Source organism: Gymnodraco acuticeps, unplaced genomic scaffold, assembly GCF_902827175.1.
Source record: "Gymnodraco acuticeps unplaced genomic scaffold, fGymAcu1.1, whole genome shotgun sequence".
Taxonomy (NCBI): Eukaryota; Metazoa; Chordata; class Actinopteri; order Perciformes; family Bathydraconidae; genus Gymnodraco; species Gymnodraco acuticeps.
This window is the reverse complement of record NW_022991180.1, coordinates 6,238,485-6,255,913: the sequence shown is the minus strand read 5'-3', so window position 1 is coordinate 6,255,913 and position 17,429 is coordinate 6,238,485. Positions and strand designations below refer to the sequence as shown.

Genomic DNA, 17,429 nt, shown 5'->3' with positions numbered 1-17,429 from the left:
CCGTTTTTTAAAACAACATTTCCCACTGTTGTTCACTGTGGTTTGTTGTTGTCTGAAGTCATGAACGTTAGTTGGTGCTCCAGTATAATCGGTACGCCTGAAACTCATTCAGTGAGAAACGTTCCGCGGTGCAAAAATAAGTGCGATTAAAATGCGTTAATTTTTTTAACGCGTTACTTTTTGTGTAATTAATTAATCTTAATTAACGCGTTAAAGTCCCGGCCCTAGTTGAAATGTGTTAAGGGTCCAGTAAACGTTAGGGAAAAAGGCACCATAAATGTTAGGATTAAAGATCTGTCACCCAATCTCTCTACTGCTGCCTGACTCTGCTACCAAACATCCACAACATGCCACTGCAGACCTGCACATGCTGGCAGTAAAGATAGCTTCCCCGTGTCTATTTATTTGCCCCAGATGTACGGTATGTTCTCCAGTTTATTGTTTGATCCAGACAGAGTTTCATCAACTCATTGTCTGGAACAGTGGGTTTAGGACAGATCGGAGCCTGGACAGCCTTTGCTGGGTCACTCAGAACAGACCATTGCCTTCAACGTCACAGAAGTATGCCAGTGAAAGACATTTATCAAAACATTCCCCTAGAAGGAAGACTTGTTTAGATAACTCAGCAGTCTTCCTTCATGGCGCAGCAGGGATTACATTTATTTATCTAAGAGTTAAACAATGACTCATTTTATATACAGTTCTGGGTTCCAATTTGATAAATAAAAGTGGCAAATGAGACGTCCATCTCAGCCTTTGAGGCATTTGAGATGTGGAAAGAGGATTTTACTCAAATCCACCAGATACATCAGCCAGAACAATAAAACCTTTCTCCCTAAGCTACATACCAGTGGGCACAGTAGGGGCCTGTGTTGGCAGGTTACTAAGGCACCATGTTTCACAGAAACACATTAGGTTACTAGGGCAGTGACTGTTTATTTGTGTATAAACAGGCACTACCATTCGAATGTAAGATTTACAGGTGATCCTTTTATCTTTTCTCCCATCCTCTCGTCTGGATGCCGGCCCAGAATACACTCCAAATCCCCAAATTCACTCTGCTTAACTAAATGATGGAGAGAGGTAAGCGAGAGTACATTGAGTTCTGTGTGTGGGACAGGATTATTAATGAGGTCATAGTGCCAACACATATGCATGCATGGACTTATGGGTACACATAAGAAGGGAGGTCTGGTAAATTCAGATATAAACGGGTTCAGGAATGAATGGATTGTTTTCCTCCATGCAGGTCTTTAAAAAGGTTTAAAGGTAATAGTGTCATTCAGCCAGCAGATGGCATCCTTTATCCATTTCAAGTATAAAGGTAAGGAGCAAATACTTGAAGCTGGTGAACAATAACTCCTTTGAACCATAAAAGAGCTAGATTTTAAGTAGACAATGGGGGAACAATACAGTCTATTCTGTGCAAGATTCCTTTTTAAGTTAATACAATAAGGTAACCTTGAAACCAGCTGGTGAAGATAGCAGTGCAATTAATTGAAATGAAAAGTCTTTACAGGAAAAACACATTCTGCTGCTCTATTTCTCATCCAAGGACACTTCTCGGAGAGTCAATGAATAGGGAAGATATTTACAAAAGCAGTAACAGAAATACTCATATAGATCTTTTTTTAATTGGCAGAGGGCAACATTTTTCTATGCCCGTGGCTGAAGTGTTTGTCTTTAATGACATTCAGGCGCAGACCAAACATCCACTTTAAATGTATTTCTTAACGTTGAACTTGAATAAAAAAACACACCGCTCAGCTGCATCAAACACTGTAAAGTTGGTTAGGTATATAGGTTTAGTGAAGTTAAAATGACATGTCACTAGACAATGTTACATGAGTGATACTAGCACTGCAATACAAAATGTTCCTATGCCGGTCAAGTAGCACCCCAGTGGGTGATAATCTGTATCAGTGAACCGATGAGGTCATACAAAATGATGCAATCCTTGTGTGTGTGTGTGTGTGTGTGTGTGTGTGTGTGTGTGTGTGTGCGTGTGCATGTGTGTGCGTGTGCATGTGTGTGTGTTTGGTTGTGTGTATATGAGGGTGTGTGCTCATTTCCTCTGGTCTAGCCTGACTCAAGGGAGAGGAGATAAAAGAAACATCTCTGACCTTAAAGCTGACTCATTAAATGTCACTTTTATTTACCAGTGATTCTCACTTGTTGAACTCCTACACCTGCTCAACAGACATGGGACATGCTGAGTCATACTTGGCTCATATTGTCCCATTAATCTCCATCATGCTGGATGGGTTGTGATTAGCAATAAGTGGAGAGAACGTTATACTCAAAACAGGACATCTGTTGGTTGGATGAGACTTTTAGTTGAGACTTTTATGGACAGTTTGAAAGGAAAACAGTTCATCACAAACATGTAGAAAATGAAAGCCTATCAGAGGATAGTTCTGTTTGTATTGTTTGTTTTATTTGAGCACCAACAAAAATAAGTAAACGTGATGTTGTGCCTTTTTAGGACAGATAACAGGGCATTAGGGGAGAGGGAAAACATTAATGATGTGCAACAAGGTCCCTGATCGGTTTAATAATAGCTTTTTTAAAAGAAACCTCTGCAAGATATGGGTTGAAAACATAATATTCTTGTTTTAATCTCTCACATCGCTTTCCTCTAAACAAAAAACTCAAAGCCATATGTTATGCATTCAGAAATAAAAGGAACATTACCACAAAAGGGATTAATTGGCTCTACTTTGTGTAGCGTGAAGCTTCTCATGCAGAGAGAAGCAGCAGCTTGATCAGAAACAATGTGGGGAGGTAGTGTTTGAAGAAAGGACCTGTGAACCTCACAGAGAGCAGCTGTAGTTTGCTGTGTAGTTATACTGTAGTACTACTGCATGGTGCTTATCCGCTGTGACCAATTAGAGATAGTTTCCGTCACCGTGAGATCCTGACTCAGGCTTTCCTCACCAAGAAACAAATGTGCTCAGCTGGGGAGTGTCAGCGAGAGATGACACACACTCAGCATGCTGCAGGGAGAGCTACCTTAATCACGGTGGAAAACACTTTGATGTGACAGATCTCCGGGAGGCTTGGCTTAATCTTTAGAGAAAAGGGTTGATTATTGAGGGCTATGATTGGTTGCTCATTTGCATTAAATCAATCTTTAAACTATCTTCCCTACGGAGACACAGGGATAGGAAGAATGGGATAGAGAATACACACCAGGTTTTATTTCTATCAAACACATTTGCTGGCAATAATCAGTGATCGTGAGCCATGAGGGGGACCAGAGCCGAACGCCAGAGGCAAGCCATGCATCCCCCTCCTCTCATTGTCATCTATCTTTCCTCAGTGCCTCTGTCCAACAGTAACTGGTGTTATGTTCTGCTCTTTGCTGACTAAATTATTCGGACTTGCAAAAGATGACCAACACTCAGCAGTCAGCTAGAAATCAAAGCGTTGGTCAGAAGCCTTGTCTGCTTTGTCCCCGATAAGCTCTCTCTCTCTCTCTCTCTCTCTTCAGCTCTCTCTCTCTACCTCTCTCCTCTCTCTCTCTCTCTCTCTCTCTCTCTCTCTCTCTCTCTCTCTCTCTCTCTCTCCTCTCTCTCTCTCTCTCTCTCTCTCTCTCTCTCTCTCTCTCTCTCTCTCTCTGCCATCTTTATTACCGCGTTCTTGTTTCAACTCACCTTGACTCGAAACATAGCACCGAGTGAGCGAGGTATCCGATTATGCCGATGTGTAGCTACAAAGATAACCACCTCATTGCCAAGGTGCCTTCTATAGAACTATCCTCTTGTTTCCATAGCGACGATACATAGAGTACATATTAATTTCTCCACAAATAGAGGCGGAGGTCATAGCCTCTGCTTTCTGACCTGCCTCAGGGATATTGTCTTGTTATATAACAAACCTAAAGGCCTACTGCATTAACACTTGGCCGAGAGCAAGCTCCTTTATAAAATGTTGCAGCTGGGGGTTCATCACAATATGGTCAATTTAAAACAAAACAAGCTCAAAGTAAAATGATATATTTGCATAATGGTTTTTGTGATTATGTATGCATACCACTGAATTATAATCGTCTTACTTTGCTTTGGCATCGGCATCCTCGTGGCCTTGTTTGGACACGTCCTCAAAACCTCCAATCAGGTGCTTGAACGAACTGCAAAACAGAAAGCAAATGTTAAAATATCCAACATATCCTCATATGTATGGTGCAATTTATAGTCAGACAGTCATAAAAACACTGCCAGTAACTATTAAATATTCATTAGTCTGCTTTTAGAGACGAGCCTCTGAAAATCACTGTAGAGATACTCCAAAGAGGTGTAAAACAGTGTGATAGCAGGCTGCGGATGAGGGCGAATTTTAGAGCCTAAAGGAGAGGCTGTGCATGTTTTATTGAATGAATTATAGAACAGTTTGCTCAGTGTTTTAAAAAAAGGTCACTGGCTATTATAATAGTTCAAATGAATACAAATAATTCTAGTTATTAAACTGAAAGAAACAACACTGTTCTTTTCAGGCCATACAAATTAAATGATATTAAAATGTTCTCACTGCGTCTAAGAAAACAACAACTACGCTACGGCTCATCTCTCACTCAAGTATAGCTTCCTATGCAGAACAAAACATCCTGGAAGAACATCCTGGAAGAACAACTCAATAAGACAATTTTCATGCAAGGCTCATTAAGCTGTCAGCCAGACGATGTAATACATCTGCTGCTTTGTCCTGTTGAGACTATAATGCCTGCAAGCTGCGGCTGTTTTGGGGCAGAGCTTTTCTTTAAATGTTTGGCTGCTTACGGGGCTCTTGCATGTTGTGAGATGGCGACTTCCTGTCGATTGTTTTTATCCCCATCTCTTTCCAACTGTTTCTATCTCCTTCTTAGTGTCTTGCATGTATCCTCATCTTACCTCCTAGATGCTCTGTTTAGGTTTGGTGCATTGCACAAGCGCAGACATACAGAATCATTGACATGCACACAGATGGTTTGGATACTAACAACCTGGAATCTTCACAAATACTGGCTTTGCTGGGACACACACGCACAATGAGCAGGTTTTGTGGGCTGTGACAGCATTAGCTGTTGTATGCTAGGCAGAGTGAAAGGCAGTGATAATCACCTGAGCTTGGTGACTCACTCACTATCCCCTCTGCTAGTTGAGAGGATGCCTGCCATGTTCCCTGAGGCTGAGGGAGGCCCTTGGTAAGCTGATACTATCTCCTCCCCATGCCCAATCCATCTGTCTCTCCACTCTCTCCACACGGCTAAATGCTTGAGACAGAGATGCTCATAGACATATATATATATATATATATATATATATATATATATATATATATATATATATATATATATATATATATAAACTGCTTGGATACATATTTTTAAGCACCATAAAAAACATGATGAACACGGTAATAAAGTGTCAGACCATCACAGCAATGTGAAGCTGAAAATGCGGTAGTGGAAAAAATAGACCTTGTTAGTCATCCTGCCACAAATCTGGCATAAATCAAAAATTCTTAACTAAAGTTGATGAGGGACTTAAGACACATGCCATCTTGGCGTTGTTTGTTGTTCGTGTTGGAAGTCTGTGTCTGGCAAACATTTTCATGAATATTAGGTGAGTCCTAAACATAGAAGCTGAATCCATCAGCAGACTTTAGGTAGTGACGTGATTGCCTTTTATCACTCCCAAACTTTGTGAGTAGACATTCAAACAATGTACTGTATGGAAGAGGAGAGGGAAGCCTGATCCTGCAGATGCATCATATCCAAACTATTGCTCAGCAAACATTAATTACTGGTGTAGAAATGTAATATGTAATTGAATATACATTTGACATATTCATGACGACTTTGATGTTTTTTTGTTTGAAAATGAATGTAATCTAACTAAATGTGTGCCATGTGAACCAATGCTTAAGAAACAATAGGATTACAACGTAGAACATTGTGTTCTATGGTTAATAACTTTATTAATACTCACTCTCTATCGATGACTAGACAGGTGACTGCCTCTGCTGCGATGACGTTGGCCGTCCTGACATCCTCCCTGGACACAAAGAGAATAAACACAATCAAGGCAAGTCATTTATATAGCACCTTTCAACACAAGGCAATTCAAAGTGCTTTACAAAAATGAAAGACATTAAGAAAATAGCATTAAAAAGCAAAGATGTCAGACACAATCAGACACAATACCAACATTGATACATTTGTTCCACTATTTACACACGGTGTTGCTGTTATTGAATCACATAATTACAATTTTAAAAGCTTCATCAGCGCTGTAAAGATGGAAACAGTCTAACTTTGTTTATGTCTTTCTCAACTCCATTCACTTCATATATGGCTCAGGCACACAATGAAAACATCACTATTGAAACGCAACACACATCACTGCCTACTCTTTATTATATTTGACATCAAGTTCATCTTCCTCCGATGACGCTTCTTCAGAGGAGTCGCCCCAACCACACGAGTCCTCCGAGTCTGTATCCCAAGAATCCATCTTTTACTGTACAGATTTCCTTCACACACTCCCTCAGGGCAGGGAAGTCTTTCGTTGTTATATATAAATCTCAAAAGCAAGTGTAGACTAAAATATTTTTAAAAAATACAGTAAATCCTCAGGGAATGTCCCATAGGCAGATGATTTGCTCCTTCATCTTATTGAAAAAAAAAAAAAAGTTCATAGGATAGGAGGATGGATTAATTTAGTATTCCGGTGGGGAGTTAATAGAAGGTTGAAACTAACCCTGCTCTAAATACCTATAGTTGATTCGATTTAATTTAAGTGCTAACACTAGCTGACCAACACTCTAAATGTGTCGGATCGGACATACAGCAACTCTATCACAATGACTATAACTCCTCATGCTATGTCTTCTCCCTCTGCCTTCCCTCTAGCAGGCAGACCCCTCCTCGTGCACAGACTCACACACATGCACTCTGTATCTTTTTGCTGACCCCTTTAAATAAAGGGCACAGCTGGTGGGGGAACAACACATTTTCAAAGGTAAGGACTATATTGGAGAGAAGAGGAGAGGCAGGGCTTGTCAGGGGCAAAGGATACTTTAACAGATTACTATTCGGGCCCTCACATACAGTATTTCATTCACCTCTGATAATCTCCTGTGGCCTGCTTCCATGCTCTTAAAACTTAACTCTGGCAAACCCTGCTCCACCTGTTCTTTTGTTTACCCACAACAGCACACTCAATACCATTTTTATAAGCACAATTAAAGTATTTATATCAAGGTTAATGGGGGGGGAAAGAACAACCAATGTTATTTTGATGTATAGCCACTGGGTTACACCGTGGTTGTAGTCTTGAAAAGCCAGAACTATCTCAACAGCACTGTGTTTACGAGAAGAAGGTCTGGCTCCACATATCATCCTTGTATAGTGTTAAAAGAACAATGCTCTGGCTTTTTTTTTTTCTTTCTTTAAACCCATCACAATGGTCTTGGGGAGCACTAGGCAAGAACGCTGCCTTTGCAAAATCGATGCAGAGGAGATTGCCGACTGAAATGGGCGAATATTGGCAGGCTTAAACCCGCGGTCTATACTCGATTAGTCAGACTACTGTGGTTTTGCCATTGATTATGTGATAATTCCTTTGGGGAACAAGAGTCACGATGAGTGACAGTCAGTGGGAATGAGTTGTCAATAGCTAACATCGCACGAGAATGAGGTAGGAAGAGAAAATAAGCTTTTGGATATGTGTAGTTCATAAAGGGAAGCATGAGACACCCTCATAACATAGGTTTATTTCTTGGATTATTTAAATATTCAGAAGCTGTATAGGGAGCCAACTTGCTCTGTAGAGGGCTGTTGAGGCGCACACTTGTAGTGTCCCAGCTGTGAATTTGCCAGTGACAATCTGCCAGCTGTAGAGTCACTCAAAAGCTTACTGTCCTACTTTCTACAAATGTAGTACCTGCCAGTCGAGTAACTTCAACATTTTATTTTTAAATATGTCATTTATTGTATGTATCCATAGACAAAAATGTTTCTTCTCAGTCCAATCCAAATGCTGAGTAATGCATTTCAGGATCTCCACCATAGTAGTCACAAGTCAATACTTCAAGGTCCAAAAATGTTAGCATCTTTAAACATATTTTATTCTAACCTTAGTACATTTATGAAGATTATTCATCACATTTATAAATTACCCATCAGTTTTCTGAACTGTGATACAGCGACACCTACAATCTGTTAGAGAGTTAATTTGTCTCATAAAAGGAAGAGTAGAGTGGTTGTTTCATTTGCTAACCATGGTGATACAACACAACAAGACAACACAACACTCGAGCTATATTCGAATAGTGGTTACGTTATTATAAATTATCCTTCGGAGACCTCAAGGGTTTCATATTAGAGAGCAGCATGTTACACCTGTCGCCAGCTGCTCTTCTGTGGCTGAGGAAAATAACCTAGTGTGCCACTGCGTTGATACTAGCGATGTTCATGAAACACAATCGCTAGACAATATCTGTCAGAATCATTCATTTACATACTGCTCAGCCTTGCTTATCCACTCTGCACTTGTTAATTGCAGCGCAACAAGAAACACATTGGAAAACAGACACACACATGGACAAGCAAAGACACAGCAAAAGCAGCTGCAAGCTGTTCCTGGAACGTCCTTTGGACTTACGCAGGAGGGAGCCTGGGGTGTTGATTTCCAGTTGATAGTTGAAATGAACCTTGTAATTGGACAGTGATCTGGTATCCCGTCAAGGGGGTTAAGAAAATAAAATCTTGAGGCTGAGAGTGCTACAGTAGCTATGGGATAAAATAAGGTAAGTGAGGTGGAGATGTCATGCACATACTGGAAGGTCTGTGTTTGGATCCCCAGCCCCTGTAGTCAACCCATTGAAGTGGGTACCTTGCCCCGAATTGCTCCCTATGGCATGGCCAACGGTGTCTGAGTGTGTTCCAGTCGGCAGCCTCTGCCTCTGTATGAATGGGGTGAATTCTCACACTTATATGTAAAAGCGCTTTGAGGGTTTCGCAAAGACTGGAAAAGTGCTATATAAATGCAGAAAATGTACCATATATAGAAATGCAGTCCATTTACAGCCAATGATTGTAGCTTTAACTGAGAGGTATTCAGGTAGGCCTGGGTAGCTGTGTCATAAGTTGGTATTAGAGCACTTAAGTGCATGACTGTGCCTGTGTTTTTGCAGCTCTTTCCCATTAACTAAAACATTGTGCATTTCACACATAACTGACTACTTTCCAAAGCATACCAGACATGTATGAATATATTTGTCCTACTCTTACCGGCAGCCACTTGCTTTAATAACATTTCCTGATTGTGCATTTGTGTTTTGTTTTTCCAAGCTCCAACATCCTCATATAAGCTGCTCAACATACCTCAGTCCCTAGCTGAGCTGTTAGAGTAACCAAACACAGTGGGAAACAGATAATGCTGAAAGGTTACCCTCGAGTCTCAGATGTCTGAGTTTTGCCTCAAGAACACTCACTTCGAACAAGAGTTTCTGATATTGATTCTAATTTAGTGGCATTTTGTGGCAGTGTTCCTATTATTTCTGAGTCTGCAGTTGACAAATGAGCCCTTTAATGATGCATAGTCTATTTGTGAAATTGTTTCTTATTTTGTAAATTCAGGGGTTTAGCTGCTGCTGACTCTGGTTGCCTAGTGCTGTTTTCCGCTCTCCCATCCACCCATCCCTATGCCTCCTTGGGTTCCAACACCTAAAATACATTTTTTTCTCCTGTGGGAAAGTCTCATAACTGCACCACAAAATAAAAATCGTGCATGTTTCCAAACTAAAAATGGGCAACATGGGATTCACTTTGTACTAAGTACTTCTCAAGCAGTCTCAAAAAAGCTTCACATCTCTGCTAGTTGTTTTTCTTACTTTGATGGTATGAACAGAGAACAGTAGCTGTAAACAATAAATGTATTTTTACATTACATTACATTACATTGCATTTAGCTGACGCTTTTGTCCAAAGCGACTTACAATAAGTACATTCGACCAGGAAGACACAACCTTGAAGAAAACAGAATCATAAAAGTACATCAGGTTTCATAGAGCCAAACATTTCAAGTGCTACTCAACTGGCTTTAGGTAAGCCAGTCCTTTATTAGTATAAAAGTGCTTCGTTAATAGTTCTAACGCTCGAAGTGGAGTCGAAAGAGATGAGTTTTCAGTTTGCGCCGGAAGATGTGCAAGCTATCTGCCGTCCTGATGTCAATGGGGAGCTCATTCCACCATCTTGGAGCCAGGACAGCAAACCCACGTGTTTTTGCCGATGGGAACTTGGGTCCCCCTCGCAGCGAGGGCGCAGCGAGTCGTTTGGCTGATGCAGAGCGTAGTGTGTGTATTTAGTCTAAAAATGTATTGTAAGCTTTAAGGTAAAGTAAAAAATACAGAGGATACAGACAGGAACAAACTGTACTATAGATATGTAGCTAAAATATACAGATTCAGATGGCAGAAGTTTAGGACTTTACTTGTTGAGGATGAGAGATGTGTTTCTACAAAGCCTCATTCAGACTGCTAAAAGGTATAATTCATTTCATTGAGACGATTGTGGTGCACTGTCCAAAACAATTTGTTCAAGCTTACATGTATTAAAAAAGGTTATAGATGTTATTTCAAAACCATTCACACACATATGTAACTTATCATTCCAAACTGGTGCATTTCCTAACAAAATGAAAATAGCAAAAGTCATACCTTTGTTTAAAGCTGGGAACAAACATCACTTCACAAACTATAGACCTGTCTCACTTCTACCACAATTCTCAAAAATTCTTGAAAAGCTTTTCAATAACAGACTGGACCGAAAGTCAATACGGATTCAGAGCCAATAGATCAACATCGATGGCTTTAATAGACTCACTTGAAGAAATTACTAGCTCAATTGACCAAAAGAAACATGCCATTGGAATATTCATTGACCTAAAAAAAGCATTTGACACAATTAATCATGACATATTAATAAAGAAACTGGAACGTTATGGAATCAGGGGTGTAGTTTTGGAATGGGTAAGGAGTTATTTAACCAACAGGCAACAGTTTGTGAAGCTGGGAGAGTGTTGTTCTTCATATTTGGACATTACATGCGGTGTCCCCCAGGGGTCAGTATTGGGGCCGAAACTATTTATTATGTATAATGAAATATGCAATGTATCGACAGTACTCAAGTTTGTTTTGTTTGCTGATGACACTAATATATTTTGTTCTGGGGACAATGTACAGCTACTATTGGAAGAGATCACAGTTGACATATGCAAACTAAAGTTATGGCTAAACAGTAATAAGTTATCATTAAACTTGAATAAAACAACATTAATCATATTTGGAAATAGCAATACACTAGCATCCATTAGGATAGATGGGATTTTCATTGAGAGAGTTAAAGAACATAAATTCCTGGAAACCACACATAAAACATATTCATTCCAAAGTCTCAAGAAGTATTGCAATATTAAACAAGGCAAAACAGATTCTTCATCAAAATTCCCTCTATATTCTTTACTGTTCATTGGTGTTACCTTATTTAAGTTACTGTGCAGAGGTTTGGGGCAGTAATTATAAAACTACAACACAATCCCTATTTATTTTACAAAAAAGAGCAATAAGACTTATTAAAAATGTCGGCTATAGGGATCATACAAACCCATTATTCTTAGAGCTAAAATTATTAAAACTGTCAGATCTTGTTGAATTCCAAATTGCACAAATCATGTTTAAGGCAAAAAACGTTCAATTACCTGGGAATATTCAGATATTGTTCAATGAAAGACAAGGGAATTATAATTTACGTGGTTCATTTATATTCACTTATGTCAGGGTGCACACAACAAAGAGAAGTGTTTGTGTTTGTGTTTGTGGGGTGAAGATCTGGAACAATTAGAGTGAGGAGCTAAAGGGATGTCTAAACATCAAACTATTCAAAAAGAGGTATAAAGACAATTCTCACAAGGTACAGGGAGGAAACTGCTAAACCATAACTGTTTATATTCCTGTTTTGTATTCAATTTATGAATTTGTGTATGTACATATGTGTATATATATATATATATATAAATATATAGAGACCATTCTCCTAACTTGCCTGTATATATTATATGAATGATTATATAAATTATTCAAGGTTAAAGTATACATTGATATTGTATGTTAACATATGTAAAAAGAAAAAAAAAAAAAATGTAAAAAAAGGGAGAAGGGGTCGGATTAAATAAGTGTAAACTTCTTCCGACCCCTTTTCGGACGTGTAATTAGCTACAGTTTTGTTGTTTATTGTTATCAGACAATGATACTACAGATTATTCAATTATTAATTAAATATTTCGTTTTGTTATTGCATTCATTTGTATAGTACTGTATCATGTCTGTATCATCTTTTGTTTCATTTGTATTTTCTTTGGTTTTACACTCGAAAAAAATAAAATAAAATAAACTAATAATGTAAGAAGACTCTAGAGTCATATTATCATCTGTTAAACTGAAACAAAAGTTAGGATAAGCATGCTTAAAATGACAATATGACTAATCTGATGTTTAAAAGATAAAATATTTACTATGTTCATCATCTTAAGTGTGTCTATTGTTGCTCATTAGCTCAAAACACAAAGTCCAGATGAGTCTGATGGGCAATGTCATTTTACGTGTATAGTAACACCCAAAGTTTTTGAAAAATGTAAAAGATGTTGTGCCAGATGAAAAGTTACAGGATCTCCAAAGTGAATGCTCGACAAAATATGTTTGTCTTTTTTGTTTTCCTGCGATGATGGTTCTTCAGGACTGCTTCTTAAACTCAAATCACACTCTCGCAGACTTTTCCGGTGATTCTAAAGTAGATGACAATGTATGCGTGTCGCTTAAGAGGAAAAGATGCCTGTTTTTTTTGTTGTTATTACTGTCAGGAAATGTACAACCTAACCCTGGTCCGCCCAGTAGTAGTAGTCAGATCGCCACTCCTGCTGATTTTAAAGCTAGGTCTGGGTTGGGTTTCATCCACTTGAATGTGCGCAGTCTGTTAGGTAAACTAGATTTTGTCCGTATCTGGGCGAGCTCGACTGACGTCATTGTTTTATCAGAAACATGGCTAAACAAAATCTATTTTGGCCTCTGACATTGCCTTAAATGGTTTTAATGTGTATCGTACCGACCGGCCTAATAAAGGTGGTGGCGTTGCCATTTATGCTAAGAATATATTCAGTGTAACCGCTGTAGTTTCCAAATCTATCAGTAAGCAATTTGAATTTATAGCCTTAAATATAGAAGTGGCAAAGGGTCAACAGGTCATGGTCGTGGGCTGTTACAGACCCCCCTCAGCTGTCAAAGACTCCTTGTCTTCGCTAGCAAATCTTTTATCGCAACTAGACTACAAGGAAATAGTGCTACTTGGAGATTTTAACTGGTTAACTGGAGTGTCAGAGGATTTTAAAAACCTTTGTATCTCTTTAAATGTTACTCAGATTGTTGACAGTCCTACTCGCCCTAATGTTAAGTCCCCAAATAAATCCTCCCTAATTGATCTCATTTTAACTAATGTTCCCTATAAATACTCAGCTGTGGGAGTATTTGCGAATGATCTGAGTGACCACTGTGTTGTAGACACAATTAGGGACACTAAGGTCCAAAAGGTTAAACCTCGCATTATCATCAAGAGAAACATAAAACATTTTGTGGAGCAGGGTTTTGTACATGATCTGTTTGGGTTTGATTGGGGAAAAATCGATTTGTGTGCTGATGTTGAGACTGTGTGAAGCTGACCGTTGAGCGGCCCAGACCAAGCAAGGAGGCAGAGGCAGAACGTCCAAAAATATAACCCGGTGTGGGCATTTATTAAAACTTGAGCACAGAGTTCACAGCCTCAATCCTGCTGTTCTCCTTGCACACATCCTGCCGCCACCAGGATCTCACACACACACTACCAGCCTCTCAATCAGACAGGGAACAGAGCCTAAATACACACACTCAAATCAGCACAACAAGACACAGGTGAGGGGGGAGGAGACAACACAGGACACCAGGTGCACACAATCATCAGCCACAGACCTCAACTGCACTGTGCAATCACGCTAATAAAGTGCCATATTACCCGGCCTGAAGCCGTCAGTCCATAGTGACGCAAACCTTCGTCACATTTCCTTCCCCCTCTCCCCAGGAAGCACAGTGTCCCCACAGTCTCGGCTTCGGGACAACCAGTCAGCCACCCGGTCTCAACGCCGCCTCCTCCGCCACCTCCAGCGGGGCCAGCGAAGCCACTGTCAACCATGTCGTGACGCCACCCATCCGGAAGCTGTCCTGTCCTGTTGCAATGTGTTGGTCTGCCTCCAGCACGACCCAGGCTCTGTCGACTCCTCGTGGGTCCGGGTCCGCCTCCTCCTGCTTGTCTCTCGTCTCCTGCTGCTTGTCTCTCGTCTCCTGCTGCCTCAACAGCCGTGGCCCCTGGTCCGTTCCAGGCATAGCCACCCCCAGCCGCGGTTCCTCTCTTTGGTCCCTCTTCTTTCCTCTCGTAATTTTCACCTCCTTACTTGGTCAAATCCCACTTCTGACACCAATTGTGAAGCTGACCGTTGAGCGGCCCAGACCAAGCAAGGAGGCAGAGGCAGAACGTCCAAAAATATAACCCGGTGTGGGCATTTATTAAAACTTGAGCACAGAGTTCACAGCCTCAATCCTGCTGTTCTCCTTGCACACATCCTGCCGCCACCAGGATCTCACACACACACTACCAACCTCTCAATCAGACAGGGAACAGAGCCTAAATACACACACTCAAATCAGCACAACAAGACACAGGTGAGGGGGGAGGAGACAACACAGGACACCAGGTGCACACAATCATCAGCCACAGACCTCAACTGTACTGTGCAATCACGCTAATAAAGTGCCATATTACCCGGCCTGAAGCCGTCAGTCCATAGTGACGCAAACCTTCGTCACAGACTGCATGGTCTTATTTTTATCTTGGTTTTATGGAAATTATAGATAGACATGCACCCCTGCGTACATTTAGAGTGAAGGGACAAGACAATCCTTGGTTTTCTGCTGAATTATCTATTCTCCTACATGAGAGAAACAAGGCCTGGGCAAAGGCTAGGAATTCAGGCTCAGAGGTAGAATGGCTGCGTTTTAGGCAGCTAAGAAATAGCTTCACTTCACATGTCAAAAGTGCTAAATCTAAGTATTATCTGTCAGTTACCACAAAGAACCTGAACAACCCTAGAAAATTCTGGAAAGCCATAAAATCGATATCCACCGGTGATATCCGTAATGAGCTACCTCCGTGCCTTACTACAGCATCTGGCTCTATATCGGACAGGGCCACCATACTAAATTGTTTTAATGAACATTTTGTGTCCTGTGGCTCTCTGTTTCATTCTGTTTCTAATTATGCTTCTGTGAACACCACAGTCGGTGACTCAGAACAATGTGGTCTGGAAAACCCTTTCAGTTTTACTCCTTTTACTGTTGATGTTGTTCGTGAAGTCTTAACCAAGCTAGATCCTAAAAAGCCGGCTGGTCCGGACAACGTAGAACCTTTCTTTTTAAAGATAGCTGCAGATTTTATTGCTCCTCCTCTCACTACTCTTTTTAACCTCTCTCTCAGCACGAACAAAATCCCAAAAGTATGGAAGTCAGCTTATGTCCTGCCACTACTAAAAGGAGGGGAGGCCACCTTATTAAACAATTATAGACCCATCTCTAAATTGTCAGTTCTGGCCAAGGTTCTTGAACGCCTAGTGAGTGAACAGGTAAAGGTGTTTTTATGTAACAATGACATCCTGTCTAAACATCAGTCAGGCTTCAGAAAGCAACATAGCACCATCACTGCCAAAATGAAAGTGGTAAATGATATTACGAGTATTTTAGATAGTAAGCAGAGTTGTGCAGCTCTATTTGTTGACCTATCCAAAGCTTTTGATACTGTCGATCATCGCATTTTGAAGCAAAGGCTGGTCAGTATAGGCATGTTCAGCCATGCAGTAGGGTGGTTTGTAAACTACCTCTCTGAAAGGTCCCAATGTGTTCAGTTTGATGGGCTGTCTTCTGAGTGGTTAAACATCACTAATGGTGTACCACAAGGTTCAGTTTTAGGTCCGCTATTATTCTCTATCTATATTAATAGTTTAGGTGAAAATGTCGAAGGAGCAACATTACATTTGTATGCGGACGATACCGTTATGTACTGTGCAGGTCCCTCGATTAACGAGGCTGTTGTTAAATTACAGGCTATTTTTAACATTATTCAGGCTCAGCTCTCTGAGCTTAAGCTTCTTTTAAATGTGGATAAAACCAAGGTAATGCACTTTTCGAAAGCTAAAGCTAAAAATACACCAGAGACTGCTTTGGATATTGTAACTACGCAAGGAATACAACTTGAAGTGGTTACCTGTTACAAATACTTGGGTATCTGGCTTGATGACTGTCTCACTTTTAAACTTCATGTCAATAACCTGCTTAAAAAGCTGAGGGTTAGGCTAGGTTTCTTTTACAGAAATAAGTCCTGTTTCTCGCTTGAGGCCAGGAAAAGGCTAGTCACTGTGACCTTTTTACCTGTGCTGGATTATGGTGATTTGTTATATATGAATGCACCTGCCAATTACCTGAGCAAGTTAGATGCTGCGTATCACAGTGCACTGAGATTTTTGACAAATTGTAAAGCACTTACGCATCACTGTACCCTGTATACCAAGGCGGTTATGCCATCACTTACTGTACGGAGACTCAGTCACTGGTACATTTTCATTTACAAAGCCATGTTGGATAAACTACCATCTTATATCTGCTCCCTGATCTCTCTGCGAATTGAAAGTACTTATTGCCTGAGATCGCATGCTGTGGTTTTATTAAATGTGCCAAGTGCTAGGACTGTCTTAGGGAAGAAAGCTTTTAGATGTGCAGCTCCACTAACATGGAACAGTCTGCAAAAAGAATGGAAAATTACCAAGCTAGTACCACTACATGTTTTTAAAGCTCGGTTGGATGCTACAAAATCAGATGCTGTTGGTACCTGTACATGTGGTTAAATATGTAAATTGTAATCCCTGTACATTTTGCTGTATGATGTCCTTTGTTGTTCTGTTGTTTATGTTTTTATGTCTTCTTGTGGAACCTACTGCTGCAGGTCTCCCTTGAAAAAGAGATCATTGATCTCAATGGGATTTTACCTGGATAAATAAAGGTTTTGAATTGTATTGAATTTAAGTGAATTGAGGGGTTACATGAATTGTTGCAACAGATTTCATGGCTATCCATCCAATAATTCCAAAGCCAGGGGATCACTCAAGTCCTTAGGACACATTATCTTAGAACCATGAATGTCTGTGCCAAATGTTAGGGGAATTCGTTGTTAGGTTATTTGAGTCTGGACAAAATTGATGGACTGAAATGAGGCCATGTTGCTGGCAGGCTAACATCTTGGAGGCAGCCTGTAAATTAAA

The 17,429-nt window shown here is 40.3% G+C and overlaps 1 protein-coding gene across 1 annotated transcript in view; it reads right to left on the bottom strand.

Moving 5' to 3' along the window:
• LOC117560779 (cGMP-dependent protein kinase 1-like) overlaps nucleotides 1-17,429 on the bottom strand; it is a 108,183-nt gene that overhangs the window by 6,347 nt on the left and 84,407 nt on the right. Inside the window, 2 exon segments of the mRNA XM_034237797.1 lie at nucleotides 4,058-4,132; nucleotides 5,970-6,035. Coding sequence (XP_034093688.1) covers nucleotides 4,058-4,132; nucleotides 5,970-6,035 — 141 coding nt within the window.